The sequence below is a fragment of the Eubalaena glacialis genome, chromosome 5, assembly GCF_028564815.1.
Source record: "Eubalaena glacialis isolate mEubGla1 chromosome 5, mEubGla1.1.hap2.+ XY, whole genome shotgun sequence".
Classification (NCBI taxonomy): domain Eukaryota; kingdom Metazoa; phylum Chordata; class Mammalia; order Artiodactyla; family Balaenidae; genus Eubalaena; species Eubalaena glacialis.
The window spans coordinates 63,354,692-63,377,599 of NC_083720.1; the positions used below are offsets into that span (position 1 = coordinate 63,354,692).

Genomic DNA, 22,908 nt, shown 5'->3' on the forward strand with positions numbered 1-22,908 from the left:
TATTTTAAAGGTCTTAAGAAAACTTTTTCCAAGGTACTCTGTTTTTTCATTATGCTTCCTATTTCTTCTTTTATTCCTTTAATCATTGTAAACACTTTTTTTTTTAAGTTTCATTCAGATTATTCTATCACCTATGAGCATGATATTAACTATGTTATCTATTTCCATGGTTAATCTAGTAAACTATCATACTAATTCCATTCTATGACTCTTAGCCTTAGAAATTCATTTCTGAGTATTGATTATAATTTTTGATCAGATCAGCTTTTCTTCTCCCCTTCCCTTCCACCCAGAGCAGCTTCTGTGTGCTTCTTCGTTGCTTTCTTGAGCTAGCATTCAAAGAGATTTTGGTTGTTTTTGTTGTTTCTCATTTCATAGCCAGTGCTGCCCTTTGGGGATTCCAGTTTTTTGACTGAGTTAGTTCCAGCTGACAGCTGGAGGCTGTATCTAATGTGCCTGAGTACACGTTAGACTCTAGACCGCACACATCTGGTGTGTGTGCATGGTTGGTGGGGGGAGCAGGCTGATGAGGGTGGGAGGATACATAGAATCAGTCCCTCATGTTCCCAAGGGAGGAAAGAGGATTCTAGCTTTTTGAGATTTTTTCCCCAGATCTAGGGGATTTTCTTTCTAGCTTTTGAGTTCCTCCAACTTGTGTGTGTGTGTGTGTGTGTGTGTGTGTGTGTGTGTGTGACATTTCATCCAGCATTCTAAGATTGCCATTTGTCATCAATTCAACTAGCCAGTGTCAATTTCTTTTTTCTTCTCCATTTCTTTGCCTTAGTACATGATCTCTTCGCTTTTTCTACCATGTTTAGCTGAAGAACTCTCATTTATTCTATAAGTTGAAGCTCAGCTCTTTCCTTATCCGTCAAGACGGTCTCTGATCTCCAGGAGGGATTGACCACTCCTCTCTTTGTGCCAGCCCTATTCTTTTGTACATCCTAAATCACACCATAGTGTTATTAAATTCCCTTTTCCATTTATCATCACTCAGCATAATTATAACATAGTCAGTGCTACGTTGAATTAGGTGAAATAAATAAATTAATGAGTAAATTTGTGGAAAAGTAAATTGTGTCATTAATTTTCTATACTTTCTGACAATACTAAATTGATAAGTTATAATATGCTCTGTTGCTATTAGTGCTAGACATGGGCGGTGCATTTTCCCCATCCAGTGTAGCATAAAGCAATTAAATGAGAACCTATATGAACTATTTATTTAACATTCTTTCATCAAAGGGTGAAAGCCAGTTGAACATTTTCTGTGGAAATAGAAACACAATGAAGCAATCCACACCTCAGAAAAAAAAAAGATAAAAACGATTTGAGGCCAAAACATAGTTTGAATATAAAGAATAAAAGGTCTTTGTTGCAGTTCATTCCTTCATGTGTGAATGATTTCTGGGGAAAAGATGAGAGTTATTTAATTATGAGCCAGAAAAGATTTCTTGACAGTAATGAAAGGAGACATTAATTTATTAAATAGAAACTTATTCCATAATAATGCAAGAAATATTTTAGAGAGTTAGATGGGAAATTTTTTGCATGAAAAATGCCATTTCTATATAATGCTATTGGTTTTAAGATCATCTTATTAAAATGTAATATGTGAGTCATACACAAGAATATTTGTACAATATATGCATCATATTGCAAAAAATAATAAAATGGAGAAACTGGTAAAGCTACCACATAACTTAAGAAATTAGATATTATCAATACAATTACATCTTCTTACTTATCTCTCCCCATCCCATCCCTTACCTCGCTACCCTAATTGCTCTTCATCTTCACCAAAGTTAACCACTACTAGGAAATTATGAATCATTCCTTTGCTTTTATTTTTTAGTTTTATCAATATATTTTTATTCATCACTATACAGTACCTTGTTTGGTTTTGTTTGTGCTTACCGTTTGTAAAAATGGTACCCTACTGTGTATAGTCTTATAGTCTTGCTTTTCCATTTATAATTGTGTAAAGTTCATTTTCACTTCTATATAATATTCTATTGAATAACTTTGCATTTTATTTATCAGTGTTCTTACTGATGGACATTTGGGTAGTTTCAATTTTTTTGCTAAAACGAATAGTACTATTATGATTATTCTTCACTCAAAGTGTATTTGTGTAAGCACTTCTTTAGAGTATCTACCTATAAGTCATGTTCAGTCATAGGGTAGGCACATGTACAATTTTACAAGTTTTACGAACTGGTAGAACTAAATTTCATGCTCCCACTATTGCTTTTTATCTTTTCTAGCCTTGTATATTGTCAGATTTTGTAATTTGGAAAATTTAATAGGTGTAAAATGGATCTCATGTGGTTTTAATCTGCAATGCTCTGATTACAATGAAGGTGACATCCTTCATAATGGCTTTTGTTAGACATTTGTGTTTTCTTATATGTGAGGTATCTTAATTTCTTTGCTCATTTTTGAACTTTTTACATTGATTTGTAGGATTGTTTATGGTCTCAATGTTAATCCTTTGTCAGTTTGTGGCCTGTATTTTTATATTTATGTGACAGATTTATCATGTTTTTCTTTTATGATCAGTGCTTTTTGCTCAGTCCTAAAATACTTATATCTCCTAAATTATAAAAATGGTCCTCTTTATTATCTTATAATTTTAAAGGTTTGAATTTCAAGTAAGGCTTCGATCCATCTGAAATTGACTTTTATATACAGTGTGAGGTAGGAATTCTTTTTTTCCATGTGGATAACATTTTACCGGCATGATTTATTGAACAATTCTTTCTTTCTCTAACAATCTGCAAAGCCTCCTCTGTCACATAACAAGTTTTCTTCTTCTGAGCTGTCCCATTGGTCAGTCTTTTTACATAGTTCTGAGCCAGTCTAACACCGTCATAGTTATTAAGGCTTTATAATTAAAAAGTTGATATCTGATAGGTAAGCCATATCATATTCTTTTTATTCAGGAGAATTTTTGTTTCTGTTTTTCTTGAAACTTTCCCATTCATATAAAATAGAATCAGTTCGTTAAGGTCCGCAAGAACAAACTCTGGGATTTTGCTAGTAATTTCCTCTGACGTATGGGTCAATTTGGAGAAAAATGACATCTTTAGCATGTTAAGTCTTTAAATCTGTTACCTATAATGTATGCTTCAATTTGTGTAGTTTTATAATGTCTTTCAATGAAGTGTTATCAAAGTTCCACATATGTACTACACACGCTTTGCTAGGCTTATTCCTAGATACCTTATAATTTTAACTGCTACTATAAATGGTACGCAAAATTTTTGTTTTCTCATATAAATATATATATATGAATGCATTAGATTTTTCTACAGTGGTATTGAAGCCAGCCGCCTTTCTAAACCTTCTCATTATTTCTAATATTTGTTTTCGAGAATTCCTTCCAGTTTTCTATGTAAACTCTTGCATCGACTTTAAGCAATGAAAGTTTTGTTTTTCCTTCCAGTCAGCATGTTTATGTATTTAATCCATTTTGAGTTAATTTTTGCATGTGGTGTGAGATAAGTCCAATTTCATTCTGCATATGAATATCCAGTTTTCCCCAAACCATTTATTGAATAGGGTAGCCTTTCCCCATTGTGTGTTCTTGGTATTCTTGTAGAAGATCAGTTGGCTATAGATGTGTGGATTTATTTCTAGGTTCTCTATTCTGTTCCATTGGTCTTTATGTCTGTTCTTATGCCAGTACCATACTGTCGTTACTGTAGCTTTGTGATATATTTTGAAATCAGGACATGTGATGCCCCCAGCTTTGTTCTTACTCAAGATTGCTTACTCAGGGTCTTTTTTGGTTCTATATGAATTTTAGAAAATTTTTTTCTATTTCTATAAAGAGTACCATTGGGATTTTGATAGGGATTGTACTGAATCTATAGATCACCTTGGGTAGTATTGAATATTAATTCTTCTAATCCATGAGCATTTGTTTGTGTATTGTTTTTCTTGAAATAGAATTTTGCTGTGTGTTTCAGTTATCTATTTCTTCATATCAAACTATTCCAAGCAACAGCCATTTTACTAGTTCTCCTGATTCTGTGGGTTGTTTGGGGTCTCAGTTGGATTGTTCTTTGGTTTATCTTGCTTAGGGTCTGTTATGCATTGCAGTAAGATGGTGCTGAGGCTGGGAAGTCCAAGATGGGTTTATTCACATGTCTGGAGCCCTGGCAGTGGTGGCTGGAAGCTTGGAATCTGCTGGTATGCTGAAATGGCTGGGCCTCGTTCTCTCTCCAGGTAGTCTCAAGGTCTCTTTCTTTCCACCTGACTTCTCCTTATGGCCTCTTTCTGTCATGGGCTCTTTCCAGAAGAATAGCTGGACTATTGACATGGAGAATCAGGGCTTTCAAAAGTGCAAAAGCAGACGCTGCCAGGCTTTCTTAATTTTTAAGCCTGGAGTTATCAGATCACCATTTCTGAACTATTCTATTGATTGAAGCCAGTCTCAGAACTGTCTCTAGGTCATTGTGGGAGAGTGCTACACAGTGGCATGAATATTGAGAGGTATGGTTAGTATCTTTGGAGACCAGCTACCGATCTGGCTTAAGATCCTTGATTTATATTGATTTTTTCCTCATTTCTTTGGGGATATTATGCCACTGTTCATGGACTTTACTATCGATGCCATGAAGATCTCAGTGAATTTTATTTTCATAACTTTTTGGGTGATCTGCTTTATCTTGCTGGCTGCTTTTAATATCTTTTCTTTGTACTTGGATTTCTGAATTTTTCTATGATGTATCTAGATGTAAATTTTAAACACTTTTTCTGAATACAATACATTATGCTTTCTGAATAAGTGGATTTACATCTTTTTTTTAGATTTAAAAAATAAATTTTATTGCTTTTAGACCTTCTTGTAACTACTTATTCATTTGTGTTTTTGAAGGACTTTATTTACTTATTTAAATGAAAGATTTTTTAAAATTCTATGGTGCTTTACAATTTTAAAAAGTTTCACACACATGATTTCATATAATCCCATAACAACCATTTTTTCCCCTACCCCTACTTTGTCCCTCCCCCCTTCCCTCTCCCCACTGGTTTCTTCTCTATATCTGTTAGTCTGCTTCTTTTTTGTTTTATTCACTAGTTTGTTTGTTTTTTTTAGATTCTACATATAAGTGCTATCATACAGCATTTTCACATTTCTGAAAAATTCTTATATATTTTCTAATCAAATATTGCCTCACCTCCATTTTATGTACTCCATTCTTCTGGATTTCCAATGAGATGTATATTAGGCCATATCTTTCTAAATTCCATATTTCTTTTCTTCTCTTTAACATTTTCCATCTTCCTGTCTCTGTATACTATATTCTGTGTAATTTTTTCACATTTCGGTTCAATTGCCACAAATATTGTATACTTTAAAATGTACTTTTAATCTATCATTGACTTCTTGTTTTCAGCAATTATATTTTTTATATCTTAAGGTTCTATTTAGCTTTGTCCTCATAGTAATCCCATAATTCCTGGCTGTTTGCCCCCTGATATTCGACCCTGGCTTCACAGATGTTTTGGAGAGGAATTTGGGACATTCCCTTAAGATTCCTCCTGCTTATTGCAAGTCAAAAAAAAAAAAATTAGAAAGCATATTTATCAGGATTTAGTTGTTTAGCCTTAGGGAGATATAGAACTTAGATTACTTAGCGTCAATTTGTTATTTATAATCTTGTGTCTTGTATATTTAATTTATAATATTTAAAAGATTCCACCTAAAAAAGTCATTTTAATTACTTACTTTTTAGTTTTACTGAGGTATAATTAACAAAGAAAATTGTAAGATATTTAAAGCATACATCATGGAGATTTTATATATGGATACACTGTGAAGATTCCTCCCATCTAGCTAATTCACACATTCATCACCTCACATATTAATCTTTTTAAAAAATTTTTGGTGAGAACATTTAAATTCTACTCTCTTCTCTTAGCAAATTTCAACTATATAACAGTGTTATCAACTATAATCACCATGTTTTACATTAAGAAATGGTAATTTTATAAAAAGTAAAACCACACACGCCATATTTTTCTTTGTACTGATCAGCCAGTACTATGTTGTTGACACAGGTTAATCTCATTTAATAGAATGAAATGATTTCAGCAAAATTTTGAGGTAACTGCTTACTGAGCAAATATGATTTTTCATATTTATTAAATTTGGAGGTAGTATACTAGAAATATTTTTAATTTATTATATACTTTTGTACTTAAGAATGTATAATGTTACCTGTGGATTGGAAAGCCAAGTGAGGAAGAATTTAATTTAATTTCCAAATCAAAAAGAAACTATTACTCAGAATAACCAACAGAATATTGAAGGAGAAGACCACATTGGAGGACTGACACTACCTGACTTCAAGACTTACTATAGAGCTACAGTAATCAAGACAGTGTGGTATTGATGACAAAAGAATAGACACATAGATCAATGGAACAGAATAAAGAGTCCATAAATAGATCCACATAAATATAGTCAACTGATCTTTGACAAAGGAGAAAAGGCAATACAATGGAGCAAAGACAGTGGAACAAGTGAACATCCACATGCAAAAAAAAAAAAAAGAATCTATACACAAGTCTTATACCCTTCACAAAAGTTAACTCAAAGTAGAATGTAGACATAAATGTAAAACAGAAAACTATAAAACTCCTAGAAGATAACATAGGTGAAAATCTAAATGATCTTGGGTATGGCAATGACTTTTTAGATACAACATCAAAGGCATAGTCCATGAAAGAAATAATTGATGTGCTGGACTTCATAAAATTAGAAACTTCTGCTCCGGGAAAGACAATGTCAAGAGAATGAGAAGGTGAGCCACAAACTGGGAGAAAATATTTGCAAAAGACATATCTGATAAAGGACGCTTATCCAAAATTTACAAAGAACTCCTAAGACTTGACAATAAAAAAACAAAGACCTGATTCAAAAATATGCCAAAAACCTTAACAGATACCTCACCAAAGAAGATGTACAGTTGGCAGATAAGCATTTGAAAAGATGATCCACATGATATGTCATCAGTGAGATGGATTAGTGGTTTAGACTATATTTTTAGTCAGTTTTAGGTTCACAGAAAAATTGAGAGGAAGGTACAGAGGTCCTATTTACAAAGCAGAAATAGAGACACAGACGTAGAGCACAAATGTATGGATACCAAGGGGGAAGGGGGTGTGGGATGAATTGGGAGATTTGGATTGACATGTATACACTACTGATACCATGTATAAAATAGATAACTAATGAGAGCCTACTCTATAGCACAGGGAACTCTACTGAATGCTCTGTGGTGACCTAAATGGGAAAGAAATCCAAAAAAGAGGGGATATATGTATACATACAGCTGATTCACTTTGCTGTACAGTAGATACTAACACAACATTGTAAAGCAACTATACTCCAATAAAAATTTTAAAAATATATAGTCTAAAAAACAAGAAAAGAAACTATCCTTGAAAAGTTCCCTGTAATGTCTATTTCTACTTGCAGAGACAAAATATTGAGGTACCTTGGAACAATCTTTTTTACTTCAGGGAAAAATCTTAATTGTGTGGCACTATGGCCTGTACCTGGGAATGATGCATCAGGACACTCTTAGACTTGAAAAAGGCAGCCTAGGGAAGACACTTGCTGGTTTGTTTATCCTGCTATTTTATTTCTGGGTAATTATACCAGAAATTCTGGAAATTATATTTTCTATCCTAGTGGATCTAAAGGAGCTTCCATGTTCTTCAATGTTCCTGTTCATTATATTTGAATATTTGACCCCAAATGGACCAATCATAATTCCCTTAATGCCTGGAATTTTGGACATTGAAAGAGCCTTGAACTCAAGAAAAAGCAAAGTCAGTTATTCTTGAATAAACAAGTTGATTTAATAAAGGTTGATTATGTTTTACGGAACTATTAGTACATCAAAATGTCATCTTTTGTGGAGTATAATCAAGGGCTATTAACTACCTGGCAATACTAGTTGTCAAAGTTTGCTAATAGTATGTATTAAAAAAAAGGTGTTTAGTTGCAGTGCTGTTAAGAACAGCTGGGATAAATAAGGATGTCACTAAATTTTTTAATTTCAATATGTGTTGTATCTATTATCATATTAAAGTCTAAATTTTAAGTGATAGATGTGCTGACTAACCTAACTGTGGTAATAATTTTCAATATATACAAGTATCAAATCATCACATTGTATATACAAGTATCAAACCATCACATTGTACATATTAAACTTGCACAAAGTTACATGTCAATTATATCTCAACTGTAAAAAAAATAGTTTAAATTTGACCTTAATATCATTAAGGACTTTTTTGATTTTAAGTGACAGAAAAACAAACCCAAAGTTCTTAAGAAAAAAGGAATTCTTTGGTCCACATAAATTACAAATCTGGAGATATTTTTATTGTAATATTTCTCTTGGACCAGGAAAAACCCAGTCTCTCTTCTCTTTCTGCTTCCTCTGTGCCACTTCCATCCTCCAATATGCTTATTCCTCATGCTGGTAATATTGCTATGTCTTCAAAACTCCAAGTTCAGTAGAAAAGAGGACACTTCTTTTCCCCATGAGTATACATAAAAGCCCTGGCTCTTATTCTTACTCCAAATCTGTCACAAACCCATCACTGTACAGATCACTAAAACCAAAAGGAAGATGTGCTGTACAAGGCAGGCTAGCCTAGTTTATGGCATGGTAACACAAACCTGATTCATCAAAGACAGGCTTGGTCGTCTCACTCCTAGACTTAAGCTGAAGGGCAACCACTGTTTGGTTGTTGTCATGTTGGCAGAAGAAAGACCTTTGGATAGACCCACACTAGTAATTAAATGCTTAGCCTGGAAATGACAAAATGACATTGTTCACTATTCATTAACGAGAACAAGTCACATGGCCCCACTCAACCATAGGGGACAAGGAAGTGAAACTCTATCATGTGCTCAGAATGGTAGGGGAAATTGGGTATTTTGAAAACAGCACTGATGAATGCCAAATGTACTAATTGGCTCAGGTCATACACCCACCTAGACCTGGGAGTAGGGTCAGCCCCACCGCAGCTGAAAACATATAGGTTTTCACAGAAAACAGACTATTATTAGGAAAAAAGTAGGAGCTATTATCAGAAAAAAAATATATATTACACATAATTAAGTCAATTTCTAGTAAATGACCAAAGTTCTGGATTCAGTATGAGTATATCTTCCTGTGTTAATAGATTATTAACTTCCAAGTGTTAAAAATTTTACCATATTTGTGGTTATAAACCAAAAGCCAAAAACTTATATTTTCCCCTATCTTCTTGATTTTAATCTGGTTGATCAACACAATCTAAAGTTTTCAAAGTAGACATTTTAAATCTAGTTCAGTTCCTAATTTATGATTTATAGGACAGCTCAACCTGTGAAACTAAAATGGTTTTAAACCCGTAACTAATCCTATTCACAAATAAAGATGTGGGATTCACACTTAGATCTTCATTCTTTAGTACCTAGCTAGAATGGTTCTGTCCCCCTTGTGGGTTTTAGCAGCATTAGACCAGGTTTTGTTTTCCTTTTTCCAGCAAGATATTCAGTATCAAGTATTTTTCTTTCTGTAGCTTTGAGGAGCAGATACCCATTTAAGTGAATTTAAGAAGAGTTTATTGTAAGGCTACAATAGGTACTCTCTGCTTTCTCTAAACTCTTTTTCCATCTCTAAAACTACCCTAATTCTTTCACCTTGGTTTTTTTCCTTTTCTCTCTTAGCATCTGCTCTGTTTTTCCTTTCTTAATAATCTCTCTGCTTATTCATATTCATAGCCCAGGGCACTACAGCCAAAGGACAATAAGTTACAATCTCTGGGCCTTTTTCTTAGTCAAATTTCAAAGAAAGAAATCAAATTGGCTGGGTGTTAGAAGTTGATCTACTGTTAGCAAAATCAGCTCTGGTTGGGAGAAAGTATCACATAGTATATACAGCTGCCTCTTTTAAGGCTTTGAGGTGGGGCAGGTTAGCAAGGAGAATTGTACAAGTAAGCTAATTAGCCACGTCTGCTGTAGGAATTAGGATGAGAATATCAATACCACTTATCCTTACTACAATTTTAAGTGCTTTACAAATTTTAACTCATTTAATCCTATGAGGTGGATAGTATTATTATACTCATATTATAGATAAGAAGACTGAAATATAGGGAGGTCAAATAATTTGTTCATGGTCATACAGTTAATAAGAGGCAGAGCCACTCAGAATTTGGAAGTAGGCAGTATTGCTCCAGAGTCTATGGTTGCTATACCACGAGACTTGGCTATCCTAAAGCATCAGTTTACATCAGTGAATTTATTGACTTGGGATATTCCCTTAACTCTTTTGCCAGTAGTAAAATGTTTCTCATTCTCCAAAGCTCATCTTCAATACTAGCATTTTCACTTTGCAAGCTTTCCTGAACACCTTCCTTCTGCTGTTAAACCACTCTGTACATTCTCTTCATTACCACACAGATCACCTTGTCCTGTGATTGTTTAATACTGTAATACTGTGAGCTTCTGTCGAGCAAGGGCAATATATATCTTATCTTTGTGTTCCTGGTGCACAGCATAATTACTGGCACATACTATATACTTAATGAATTGTTATTTGATTATTCACTTAATGAAATAATGAATGCATTAAATATGATTTATGCTCCACAAATTTTACCGATTTCTCTTCTGTTTCCGGATATAGGACAAAAAGCACTTCCATAAGAAAACCTGGGAACAATGCTTGTGAATCTTTGAAATTATTGGGATTCAGAAGCCGAGACAGTGGTTGGTTTGTGCTTGATGGTGTCGTGGTGAGAACCATGCAAAGTGGCTTGATATCATTTGAATTGTGTGAACATTTGGAGAGGTAAACTATTGATGATATTATATCCTGATGGTTCATAATTGATGTTTACAGAAGTAGAATCATAGGATTAGACTTTTTATTCCTCAAATAGAAATATGAATAGTCCTTTAGGGTGTGCTTAAAATGCAAACTAGGCCTGACATGAATACGCTATCTGTAATTTCATTCATGATAGTTTAATAGGTGCTGTTGGAAACCACTCTTAACTTAAATTTATTTTTACAGCTTTCTTCTAACTCCAAAATAGTTTTAAAATAGCACCTTCATTTCTGAAATTCCATGGAGATAGTAATTAACCATTCATATTATGCTTATCTCCTATGTATATATAAACTGAATTTGTTATTCCAGTGTCCTCATTTTGCTTTCTCATTTCCATGTTTTCTAGACAGCTCATTATGAGAAGAGTTAGACATGTTAAGGTTCCTGAGAAGTAGACACTCATAAAGAGAGGGCAATCACATGTCCAAAGATAGCCTTTATCTCATAAAGGAAGAGCTTACATCTATAATTGTCTTGGGTCAGTTCCCTAGAAAAAGAGTCTAAGATGATAATGAAAGTGATTCTTTGAGAGAGGGCTCTCAGGGGACTCCTGTAGAGTGATGAAAGAAAGCAGGGAGGGTAAGGGAAGAAATGGGAGAAACTATGGCTTGAGCTGAAGTTTTACCTCAGCCTGATACCTCAGGGGAGCTCTGAAGTGTGAGTACCAAGGAGGCTGGCTTTACACTCTTGCATCAGTTAGTCTTTGTCTGTGGATGTGGGGCTGTTCTGGGGGAGGGGGCTCTTGTAGAGCAATTTTCTGGAGAACAGTTGGGCAACGGGGGGGCCAGACCAGGAAGAGGGATTTGAATTAGTTTGCTAGGCTGCCATCATAAAGTATTACAAACTCGGTGGCTTAAACAACAGAAATGTATTGTCTCACATTTCTGGATGCTAGAAGTCCAAAATCAAGGTGTTAGCAAGGTATTCCTTCTGAGGGCTCTGAGGGATCTGTCCCAGGCCTCTTTCCTTGGCTTATAGATGGCTCATTTCGTGTTCACATGGCATTCTCTCTGTATGCGTATTTGTGTGCAAATTTCTTTTTTATGACACCAGTCATACTGGATTAGGGTGTACTCTAATGACCTCACACTGATTTGATTACCTCTGTAAAGACCATATCTTCAAATAAGGTTGCATTCCGAGGTGCTGGGGATTTGGCCTCCAACACAGGACTTGGGTGAAGGGGACGCAATTCAACCCATACAGCGTCCACCATAACAACTCTTATCACACAGTGACAGAGATGAATATTTCAATCCCCACTTAATAATGACATATATTTTTTGTCCTATTGATAGTAAACAGATTATCTCAATCATCTTTCTCTTTTTGAAGTAATACTCTTTGGTAATGTTAGTTAAAATATAATTTAAAATATGCTGCCATATTTAGAGCTAAGCTGGGGCTGGATGACTTCTTTGTTTATGGGCATCTGTTTTAGAACTTGATTTGTTTAAGCTGGTTTCCTGACTGCCAAGAGTTTCATTCAAGTCGTTCATGAATTTAATCAATTAGTCATCAGAATGCTTGATTTTTAAAGGAGGTTTGGTTAATAATGGCTTTTGGGGGGTGTTATTAGTTATTCTTGATATTTTTGAAACTGGCTGTTTCCCTCAGGTTACTCCTTCTTTCTTCCATGCAGGTTTATAGTGCTTCAACCGTCTTCCATTGTGGACAATAGCCATTTGGTTTCTTTTGTGAAGTCTTTGGAGGAAGCCATGCTCAGCATCACTGTCTGCATTGTACTTTATCATCAGAAAGACAACCCACATAGAATCATTATTTTAGTGGTGCCTTCTAAAGATTTACATCAGGTGCTTAGGAACTTGTGCTTGGAAGCGTCTAGTGGTCCTCCAGAGCCATCTCGCCATTTCCAAGTGAAAGAAGGAGAACAACTCCTTTTAAGGTTTACTGGAAACATATTTGCTTCAAGTAAGTATCAAGAAATCTTTTTGCATATGCTATGGGCTATCAGCCACAAGCTTCAGAAGGAGTCCACTAAACATGTTTTACTAAGGAAATCTTCAAAGAACTGAGGGGAAGCTTTGGAAAAGTAGGAAGAGAAAAAGGACTTATTTACTTCTTTCTTTCCAGTCTGTTTCTTCTCTTTTTAGGGCATGCACATTCCTTAATGGGCAGACCCTAAGTGACACTTTTAGAAATAGTCTTCTCCATAATTTGTATAGCTGAGTTCAAGCTAGGACCATCTCTTTCCTACACCAGTGTCGTTGCCTCCTAAATATTCCTCTGTTTTCACTATTAGCCATGTGAAATGGAATGTATCAATATTTCCATAGAGTAATAACAGTGATCTTTTAAAAATATGAGTCATACTTTATTACTCCCCTGATTAAAACTTTGTAATTACCTCCTATTCCACTTTAAATAATACCCAAACTCTATGTTGTCCTACAAAGGATCTAACGTGGGGTCAGTGGACTCCCAAGAGATGTGTGGATAGACTATATTCCAGCATAACTGTCTTATTTATAATTCCAGTTATTCTATTTTATATATTTAAAAGACTACGCTGGGAAGGAATCAATAAGCTTCACCAAAGTCCAAAAGGGACCATGGCACAAAAGTGGTTAAGAACCTCAGATCCAGATGACATACCCCTGCTTACCTCTTATCTTTATATTTATCTAGTGATCTTTTATTTCCATTATAAATCTTACCACAACTTGAAATTGCTTTACTTATTTATTTGTTTATATACTTTTCATTCCTATATTTATGTTCTTCACTGGAATGTAAATTCCATTAGGTCAGTGACTGTGTCTTTCTTGCTGTGTACCCTTGAGCCTAGAATAGTGCCTGGTATATCAAGGGCTTTCAATAAATATGTAGTGAATGAAAGAATATATGATGATGCTGAGGAAGACAAACAGGGTGAGTGACTATGAGAGGTGGCAGGAGATGTGGGAGAAGTGAGGGAATGGGTGAGACAGAAGAGATAAAAGGAGAGAAAGAGAAAAGGAAGAAAAAGAAGAACACAGAAAACAACTGTGTGAGAGAAGAGAGAAAAAGAGCTTTGGGGGAGTTGCCATCACAGCCATTTCTTTTTTATTGATTCAACCCCTTTTCCTTTCTAACTCCTTTCCTTGAGGCAGAATTATATCGAACAGTGTGCATGTAAAGATGAGGTGTGGGGGAAATTCAGGAATGGGTTTTGTGGGAATTTCTGGCCCAGGAGTCCTGTGATAGACTTGACTTGAAGTAAGAGTCTCTGTTTACTTATAAATTAATATAGATCTCATTGATTTTTAAATGGTGCCTATTTTCTCTCTAATTCTGGAAATTACTCTAAGCTCCACTGGCTCTTTGCTCTCTGTGGCTTCAAAAATGATGTGGCTTAAAACTGAAGCTGACCTTTTTTTTGGTATCTCAGAAATAAGTGAGATTCAAAGTGTCCCAATTTGAAGTATGTCTTCCACTTTCACATGCAGAGTCTCAGCCATCTGAGCCAGCTGATGGGACCTATGGAGTGAGTGACAGAATGTCAGAAAAAGGGGAAGGGAAAGAAGAGGAGGAGAGGAAGGAAGGGTGGAAGATATCCCTTCCTACTTGGCTTCCGGAGTAGAAACTACGCTAGGATAATCCCTCTAAGAAGAGAGTCAAAACCTGGAAGGGTCCCACCCAAACTAGTGATGCAAATGACTTCCTGTAGTACTTGGGACAGCAGCTGTGTTTACCTCCTGCTCCAAACAGGACAGAGTTACTGTGCTTCTCATAGGCAACGGTTGAGTGTACTATTGCCTATAATGGGGAATAGGGAGTATATGCTAAAATAAGAGTGCCTGGAGACAGGCAGCATGTGTGCGGTCCCTCCATATAGGAATGAAGAAGAACTCCTCTTCACTCAAAGAAAATGAGTCAGTCAGGATGCCAGGATCCTTTCTCCTTTGCCTTTTCTAGAGACTTATGGCCAGATCTGGAGCTTCACTGGATTTTCTCCATCTAAGAGGAGCAAGACCCTCAGTAAAGAACTGATACCTCATCCTTCCATCAGGGCCTGTGGTAGCCTCTGTGAATCTCAGATACAAACTGCCAGAGGTTGTCTGCCTGGAGGTCCTCCCCTCAATCCATCCCCACCCTCTTCTCCAGTCATCTCCTACTGTATTTTCCTGTCTCACTTATAATGATCACATTTGGAGAAGCTTCTCCTATCTTTCCTGATTACATCTGTTCTTATTTTACTTATTCAGATCCCTATGTAATTCTCTTAGTGGACATGGTCATAGATATAATCTTCTATTTATTTTTTAATTGTTTGATCAATGTCAGTGTCTCTGACTACAGTGCCATGAAAGGAGGGCCTGTTTTATTGGTGGGCCTGCTTTATTTTAGGGAGGTGCCTAAAAGCTAGAAGTATTTGTTTGAAGAATGAAGTCAAAAGCTTTGGAACAAACTTAACATTATAGTATTATGTGATTAAAAGTATTTAAAACTTTAATTAATAAATTTAGATGACTGCCCTCTGAGAAATATCAAAATCTCTATATTCCTTATGTAGAATACAGATGATTCTTTTGACTGAGGACCTTGGGACATGGAGATAATTTCTACTTCTAAGAGAAAATAAGATAGGTGTTCCTTTGGTTTTTATATTGGCCTTTGGCATTCTTCTGGACACAGCTACAATCTGCTTTCTCTCTCTAGGTTAGAGCTGTTGATTCAGCACTTAAGCTTTCTATTGCATCACATCTAAGCCCCCAGTGCTCAGAAAATTCATAAAGTGCTAGGAAACGGGCAGACAGAATTTTATATAATGACACCTTAGCACCACTCATAACATCGAGTAATGCCCCAAAGAGGTCTGTGTGTGTCCAAGTTGCCCCAAATGCCCTTTGGCCCAGAGAAATAGTTTTCCCAGACACACGTGTTAGAATGTTAGAATGACCTTCCTTTTACTCATTTAACAAAGATTCCCTGTCCTTATGTACATTATATTTTACTGGAGAGACACAGAGAAGAAGCAAATAAATAATAAAATGTACAGCTTAATGAGGTGGAAAGTTCCTTACAGAAGAATAAAGGAAAGGAAATAGAAAGTCTCAGAGAGAGTGGCAGATTTGCAATTTTAAATAGACTCGTCAGAGAAACTGCCATTTCAGCAGAGACTTGAAGATGAGAGAGCAAGCCATAATCCTATCTCAGGAGAATTTGTCCCAGGCAGAGCAAGGAGGCTGGGATCTCTGGATGAGAGGGAGGGAGAGGAGAGTTGGAGGAGATGAGGTAGGTACTGGTCATGCCTTGAAGGCCATTTCAAGGACTTTGCCTTTTATTCTAAATGAAGTGGGGAGCCAAGAAGGGTTTTCAACAGGGGTGTCACATGATCTGGGTCAGATTATATCTGTGTTGAGATTAGATGGTATAAGGCAAGTGTAGCAGCAGGGAGACAGGTTAATGAGCCATTACAATGAATCAAGCAAGGGATGATGGAGGCTTAGAGGCAAAGGTATTAGAAATTGTTTCTGGTATTTTTGCCATAAGCATCTTTGCCATAGATATCTTTGCCGCAAGCATTTTTACTGCATAACTAATTAGCCATAAGGCAATTTTGCCATAAAAGGTATAATGGCAAAAAATAAAAGAGGGACATTTAAAAGCACATAATGAAACATGAAAAATGAATAACAAAATTATAAAGACTTTACTGTGAAACAAAATATTTAAATACAATTAAAATGTGTGTAGATTCATGACAATGCTGCACAGATAACTGATTTTATTTTGTGGGTTGTACCTAAGCGCTTGTCTTCCAAGTCTTTTGTTCATAGTATTTTATACGCTTTTTTTTACTTGTTTATTCGTCTTTCTGTTTGGCATCGCACTTTTTCTTATTCACTAAAACTTCATCCTTCACTGAGAGAGGTATCAGTTTCCATATACTAGGATGCATATTTGTAACTGAGTTTGTGTTGCATTGCAAAATCTTCTACACTGTTTATCCTTTGCATATTGTCACATGTCTGTTGACAGATGTTCTAAAGTTCTATGGGAAATGTGGGTTCAACTCTGGGCCTGCCAGGCTCTCAGTCTCAGCCTCTTTCTCCCCCAGTGTAGTGTGTTTCGAAATAAGAAACCAATTCCTGGGATAAAACATCGTCATCTGTCATGATTTTTTTGTTGTATATGTCAAACCAAACTGTTAACCAGTTATTTTATCTTTTACAGCAAAATTGCCTTATGGCCAGATAGTTATATGGCAAAAATATGGTGGAAAAAAGGCTTGTGGCAAAGATGTCTACAGCAAAGATGCTTATGGTGAAAGTACCTGGAACTGGTGGAGATGTGTTAGGACACAGAAATATCCTGAGCCAGTAGTTCTCATGAGAGTCTTCTGGTTCTCTGTGTTGGTAGCATGTCACTTCTTCATGTGACTTTTCTAAGCAAAAGCATACAGGTCTATGTTTGTACTTCCTATGTCTTCAATGAAAAATATTCCAATATGCATTATTGAGAAGAAAATACATTGCTATAAGAAATATCTAGTAACTCACAAAATATAAATAAATAAATAAATTCTTTAGTTCTTTAAATGACAAATATTTATTGTATAGCTCCTATCCTACTATCCCTACTAGGAACTATGTACATAATATGTTGATGAGAAAGAGGTTCTCAAAATGTCAACTAATGATTGCTTTCGTAATTTTGGTATGTAATGAATGACTTTTGGTTTTACTTCTCTAAATATGCCAGAGTGGGAGAAAAAAATAAAATAATGCAATTCCTTTGTGCTATTTGTTCTTTTTTTGGTTCTGTTTTTTTCTGTGACAAAGGGTCTTCAAAATATAGTGTTACATCTTAGCAACAGTGAAACTCCAACTTAAGTCTACATAATACTTTCTATGATAACACTAAGATCATGCTATTTATTACTAGTAGATCCTCAATAATTTCATCCTTATTTCATATATAAATGTGATTCTTAGAGATTTACATTACAAATCTTTATTTTTTTTAATTAACTGGCAATACGAGGTAGATAAGTTTTAGAAATAGGTAGAACCAATGTGACTACGCCTCATTCTCCAATCTTTATATACTTATATACATTATCCCTTATGAGTAATTGTATACCTGGCGGGGAGTATCGTTCAAGGGGTGGAAGGAGAAATTTACTAAATTATATTCTGTTGGGACAAAAGTAGCAACATTTTTCTTGGTAGTACTCTAGTGGCATGGAAGTAGAAGTTTGCTAAGTGTTCCCACAGTGATCTAGAAACTCTTATTTACTATTTACTAGATGACATTTCAGTGACTCCAAATAATTTATCTTTCTTTTCTTTTTCCCTTTCTTTTTCTTTCTTACCAGAATGAAACTTTTAAAGCAAACCCTGGCTAGTCATGCCTGTCCTAGGATGTCCTAGGAATCTGTTTTGTTCAAGGAGCCAGGTTGCCTCTAAAATGTAGACTTACACAAAGGGACATACTCCTATACCTTCCATAACCTGGAGTTATTCTAATTCTAGATTTAATTGTGCTTTAGAAATTCACCAAAATGACCTCTAGCAGTCACAACAAGGAGAAAAGTATTAGTGTCATCTACATCTCTCACAGAATGTAAGAGGGAAAGCTTCCCATGAGAGAGAGAGAGAAAGAGAAAGCTCTGGGCAGTCAACTTTCAGGCCTCTGAGAGCAGCAGAAAGTTACAACTTAGATATAAAAGCTTCATACTGACAGTTCTTTAAAAAATTTAAGTGGGTTGTTTTTTGTCATACAAGTTCAAAACAATGTAAGAATGCTTCTTCATTCTTCTCATTTTCTGTCATTGCTATTATTTACTGAGCCTTTATTATGTGCCAGGCCCTGTGCCAATCATTCTATCCATACTACCTCATTTCATTCCCAGAACAATCCTAGGAGGTAAGTTTTATTTCTCGTTTTAAAGGTAAGGAAGTTAAGGCTCCAAGAAGTTCAGAGATGTGCAAGAACTGGATAAATATTACGGCGTAGGTAAATATTAGAGGCTGAACATGGATCTAGATCTTTATGTCAGAAACATATTATAACCGCTACATTACAGCTTACTTTTAAATTTTTCTAAGGGTAATGCACACTTGCTTTACGAATATCGTAGTGTCTGTTTTACTGTTTCAATGAGAAGGTGAAATATCCTGACTGTCATGGTAAAACCCCCAAGAGTGAAATGTTATGTTCACTAAAGCTCCATTATTTTCAGTGGACAGTTGAGAAGACTTTTACATATGCTTGTTTGGGGAGAATTCACCAGGTTTTCAGTAACTATTAAATCTAGAAACTATTCCATTTGGCAGTTCTAGGACAGCACTGTATTTCTGCATGGTGAAAATGTTTTATATATGTACTCTCCCATATGGTAGCTACTAGACAGATGTGGCTATTGAACATTTGAAATGTGGCTAGAGCGCCTAAGGAATTGAAATTTTGATCTTAATTAGTTTTAACTTTCATTTTAAAAGCCACATTTTGCTAGTGGCTACCGTATAGGAGAGCACAGTTCTAGAATGTCTGTTGTGAGGTCGTGATAGTGTGCAACGTGATATGAATAGTTAAGGGAAAGGAAAAATATCATTCTTAAAAAGTAAAAATAATTTTCTAAGTAGAGAAAGAGATGAGTATTTCCAATGGTTTCTTGCTGTAGCAAAATGGAATAGAAAAAGAAAATCAGATTGATGATGACTCCCACAAATGCATAAAAAAAGAAAAAGAAAATCAAAGATTGTTAGATCTAGAAGCAGCTAGAGAGCACCTGGTCCAAGTATAGATGAGAATCATTTTAGTAATTTATACAGTCTCAGCCTAGTGCTGCTTTATTAGGTTATGTTTTGACAAGAGGTATTGACACAAAAAAGACAAATTTTTTAAAATGAATGATTATTTGGATTTTTAAAAAATAAGTAAAAAAAGTGATATATATTAATAGTAACAAATGCATTTTACTTCTATTTAGGCAATGGGAAGGATTATGGAAAAGACTACAAGCTTATTTTTCATTTACAAAGGAAACCTAGACTGGAACTCCAAATCAAAGAGGTGGATGAATTTGGAAACTATAGCTGCCCTCATTATAAGGGTACCATTGTAGTTTATAAAGTACCTAAAGAAAAGATAGTCCACAACTTGGATCAATCTCTTGTACTTAACGAAAACAATGATCAGTTGCCAATTTGCAAATTACCATTGAAATTGCCAAAGGTGAGTAATTTTACTTCCCTAATTACTGTATTTTGTTAATTCTCTATAATTCTCTACCAAATTCAATATTGCATACATATGGATACTTATGGTTGAAAGGAAAGATAGGAATAATGTTGATAAGGAAGGATAAGCTACAAGAGTGATAGAATGCATGTCAGGATTTCTACTTTCTTCCATATCAACTTTGTAATAGGAACAATTCAAGTTGGTCTGGTCCTGACAGTATGTTGTTAATGACTATTGAAAAAATGTCATTCATTTTCTGTAACTGATTCTGAGTAACTGAAAAAAATCATTTATAAAAACATTGAATACCTTTCAGAACACAACAATTTTAGAAAAATCATGTGGTGACAAGGAAAATGACATCAAAATATTTTCAGTGAGACTTACCAAATCCTGCACGTTTGTTTTAAGAGTTAATTACTCTTTCATTTCTGATTTTGTTTATTTGAGTTCTTTTTTTTTTTTTTTTCTTTTTGGTTAGTCTAGTTAAAGTTTTGTTAATTTTGTTTATCTTTTCAAAGAACCAACTCTTAGTTTCATTGATCATTTATACTGTCTTTTCAGACTCTATTTCATTTATTTCCACTCTAATCTTTATTATTTCCTTCCTCGATTAAATTTGGACTTTTTTGTTCTTCTTTTTCTAGTTCTTTCAGGTGTAAAGTTAGCTTATTTGCAATTTTTCTTGTTTCTTGAAGTAAGCCTGTATCATCATGAATTTTCCTCTTAGAACTGCTTTAGCATAGATGTTGGTATGTCCTGTTTCTGTTTTCATTTGTCTATGTAGTTTTTGATTTTGTCTTCGAATTCCTAATGACTCATTGCTTATTCAGTAGCATGTTGATTAATCTCCACATTTTTGTGATTTTCTCAGTTTCTTCTTGTAGTTGATTACTAGTTTCATGTCACTGTTGTTTGGAGAAGATTCTTGACAGGATTACAATCTCCTTGAATTTATGGAGACTTATTTTGTGACCTAACACATGACCTATTTGGAGAATGGTCCACATGCACTTGAGAAAAATGTGTATTCTGCTGCTTTTAGATGGAATGTTCTTTCTCTCTCTATATCTATTAGGTTCATTTGGTTTAATGTGTTGTTTAAAGTTGATGTTTGCTTATTAGTTTTCTGTATGGATGATCTATCATTGATGTAAGTGGAATATTAAAGTCCCTTATTATTACTGTATTTTTGTCAATTTCTCCCTTTAGGTCAGTTAATATTTGCTTTATTTATTTTGGTGCTCCTATACTGTCTGCATATATATTTATAAATGTTACATCTAGAGGAGAAGTTACAACTGATACCACAAAAATAAAAAAGATCATAAGAAACTATGACAAACAATTATATACCAACAAATTAGGCAACTTACAAGAAATGGATAAATTCCTAGGAATAAAAAAATCTTCTAAGACTCAGTTATGAAGAAATAGAAAATCTGAATAGACTGATTTCTTGTTAGGAGATTGAAACAATGATCAAAAACTTCCCAGCAAACAAAAGTCCAGGACCAGACAGCTTCATGGATGAATTCTAACAAACATTCAAAAGAATATTTACTATCTATTCTTCTCAAACTCTTCCAAAATATTGAAAAGGAGGGAACGCTTCCAAAATTTTTTTATGAAGCCAATATTACCCTGATACCAAAACCAAACAAGGACACCACGAAAAAGAGAAAATTACAGGCCAATATCCTTGATGAACGTAGATGCAAAAATCCTCAACAAGATGTTAGCAAAGTGAATCCAACAATACATTAAAAGAATCATACACCAGGATCAAGTGGGATTTATCCCAGGGATGCAAGGATAGTTCAACATCTCCAAATCAATCAATGTGTTATACCACATTAACAAAATAAAGGATAAGAATCATATGATCATCTCAATAGAAGCAGAAAAAAAATTTGACAAAATTCAACATCCATTTATAATAAAAATTATCAACAAAGCAGGTATAGAGAAAAGTTACCTCAACATAATAAATGCCATACATGACAAGCCTACAGCAAACATCATACTCAATGGTGAAAAGCTGAAAGCATTTACACTAAGATCAGGAACATGACAAGGATGCCCACTCTTGCCACTTTTATTTAATTTAGTACTAAAGGTCCTATCTACAGTAGTTAGACAAGAAAAATAAGTAAAAGGAATCCAAATTTTTTAAAAAAGTAAAATTGTCACTATTTGCTGATGGTATAATAATATATACAGAAAACCCTAAAGACACTACCAAAAACTGTGGGAACTAATTCATCAATTCAGTAAAGTTGCAGGATACAAAATCAATATATAAATAAACCTGTGGCATTTCTATACACTAATAATGAACTATCAGAAAGAGAATTTAAGAAAACGATCCCATTTACAATTGTATTAAAAAAAAGCCAGTAATAAATTTAACCAAGGAGGTGAAAGGCCTATACACTAAAAATTGTAAGACATTGATAAAAGAAATTGGAGAAGATACCAATAAATGGAAAAATACCCTGTGCTCATGGATTGGAAGAATTAAAATAGTCAAAATGTTCATACTAACTAAAGCAATCTACAGATTTAATGCAATCCCTATCAAAATTCCAAAGGCATTTTTCACAGACCTAGAACTAATAATTTTAAAATTTGTGTGGAAACACAAAAGATCCCAAATAGCCAAAGCGATCCTGAGAATGAAAACAAAGCTGGAGGGATCAAGCACCTTGATTCAAACTATATTACAAGGCTATAGTAATCAAAACAGTACGGTATTGGTATAAGGACAGATACACAGATCAATGGAACAGAACTG

The 22,908-nt window shown here is 34.7% G+C and overlaps 1 protein-coding gene across 1 annotated transcript in view; it reads left to right on the forward strand.

Moving 5' to 3' along the window:
- The window catches only part of DTHD1 (death domain containing 1), a 71,421-nt gene that overhangs the window by 14,449 nt on the left and 34,064 nt on the right, over positions 1–22,908 (forward strand). Inside the window, exons 6-8 of the mRNA XM_061191001.1 lie at positions 10,710–10,874; positions 12,559–12,848; positions 19,858–20,102. Of these exons, the coding sequence (XP_061046984.1) occupies positions 10,710–10,874; positions 12,559–12,848; positions 19,858–20,102 (700 nt within the window). The remainder of the gene's footprint in view (positions 1–10,709; positions 10,875–12,558; positions 12,849–19,857; positions 20,103–22,908) is intronic.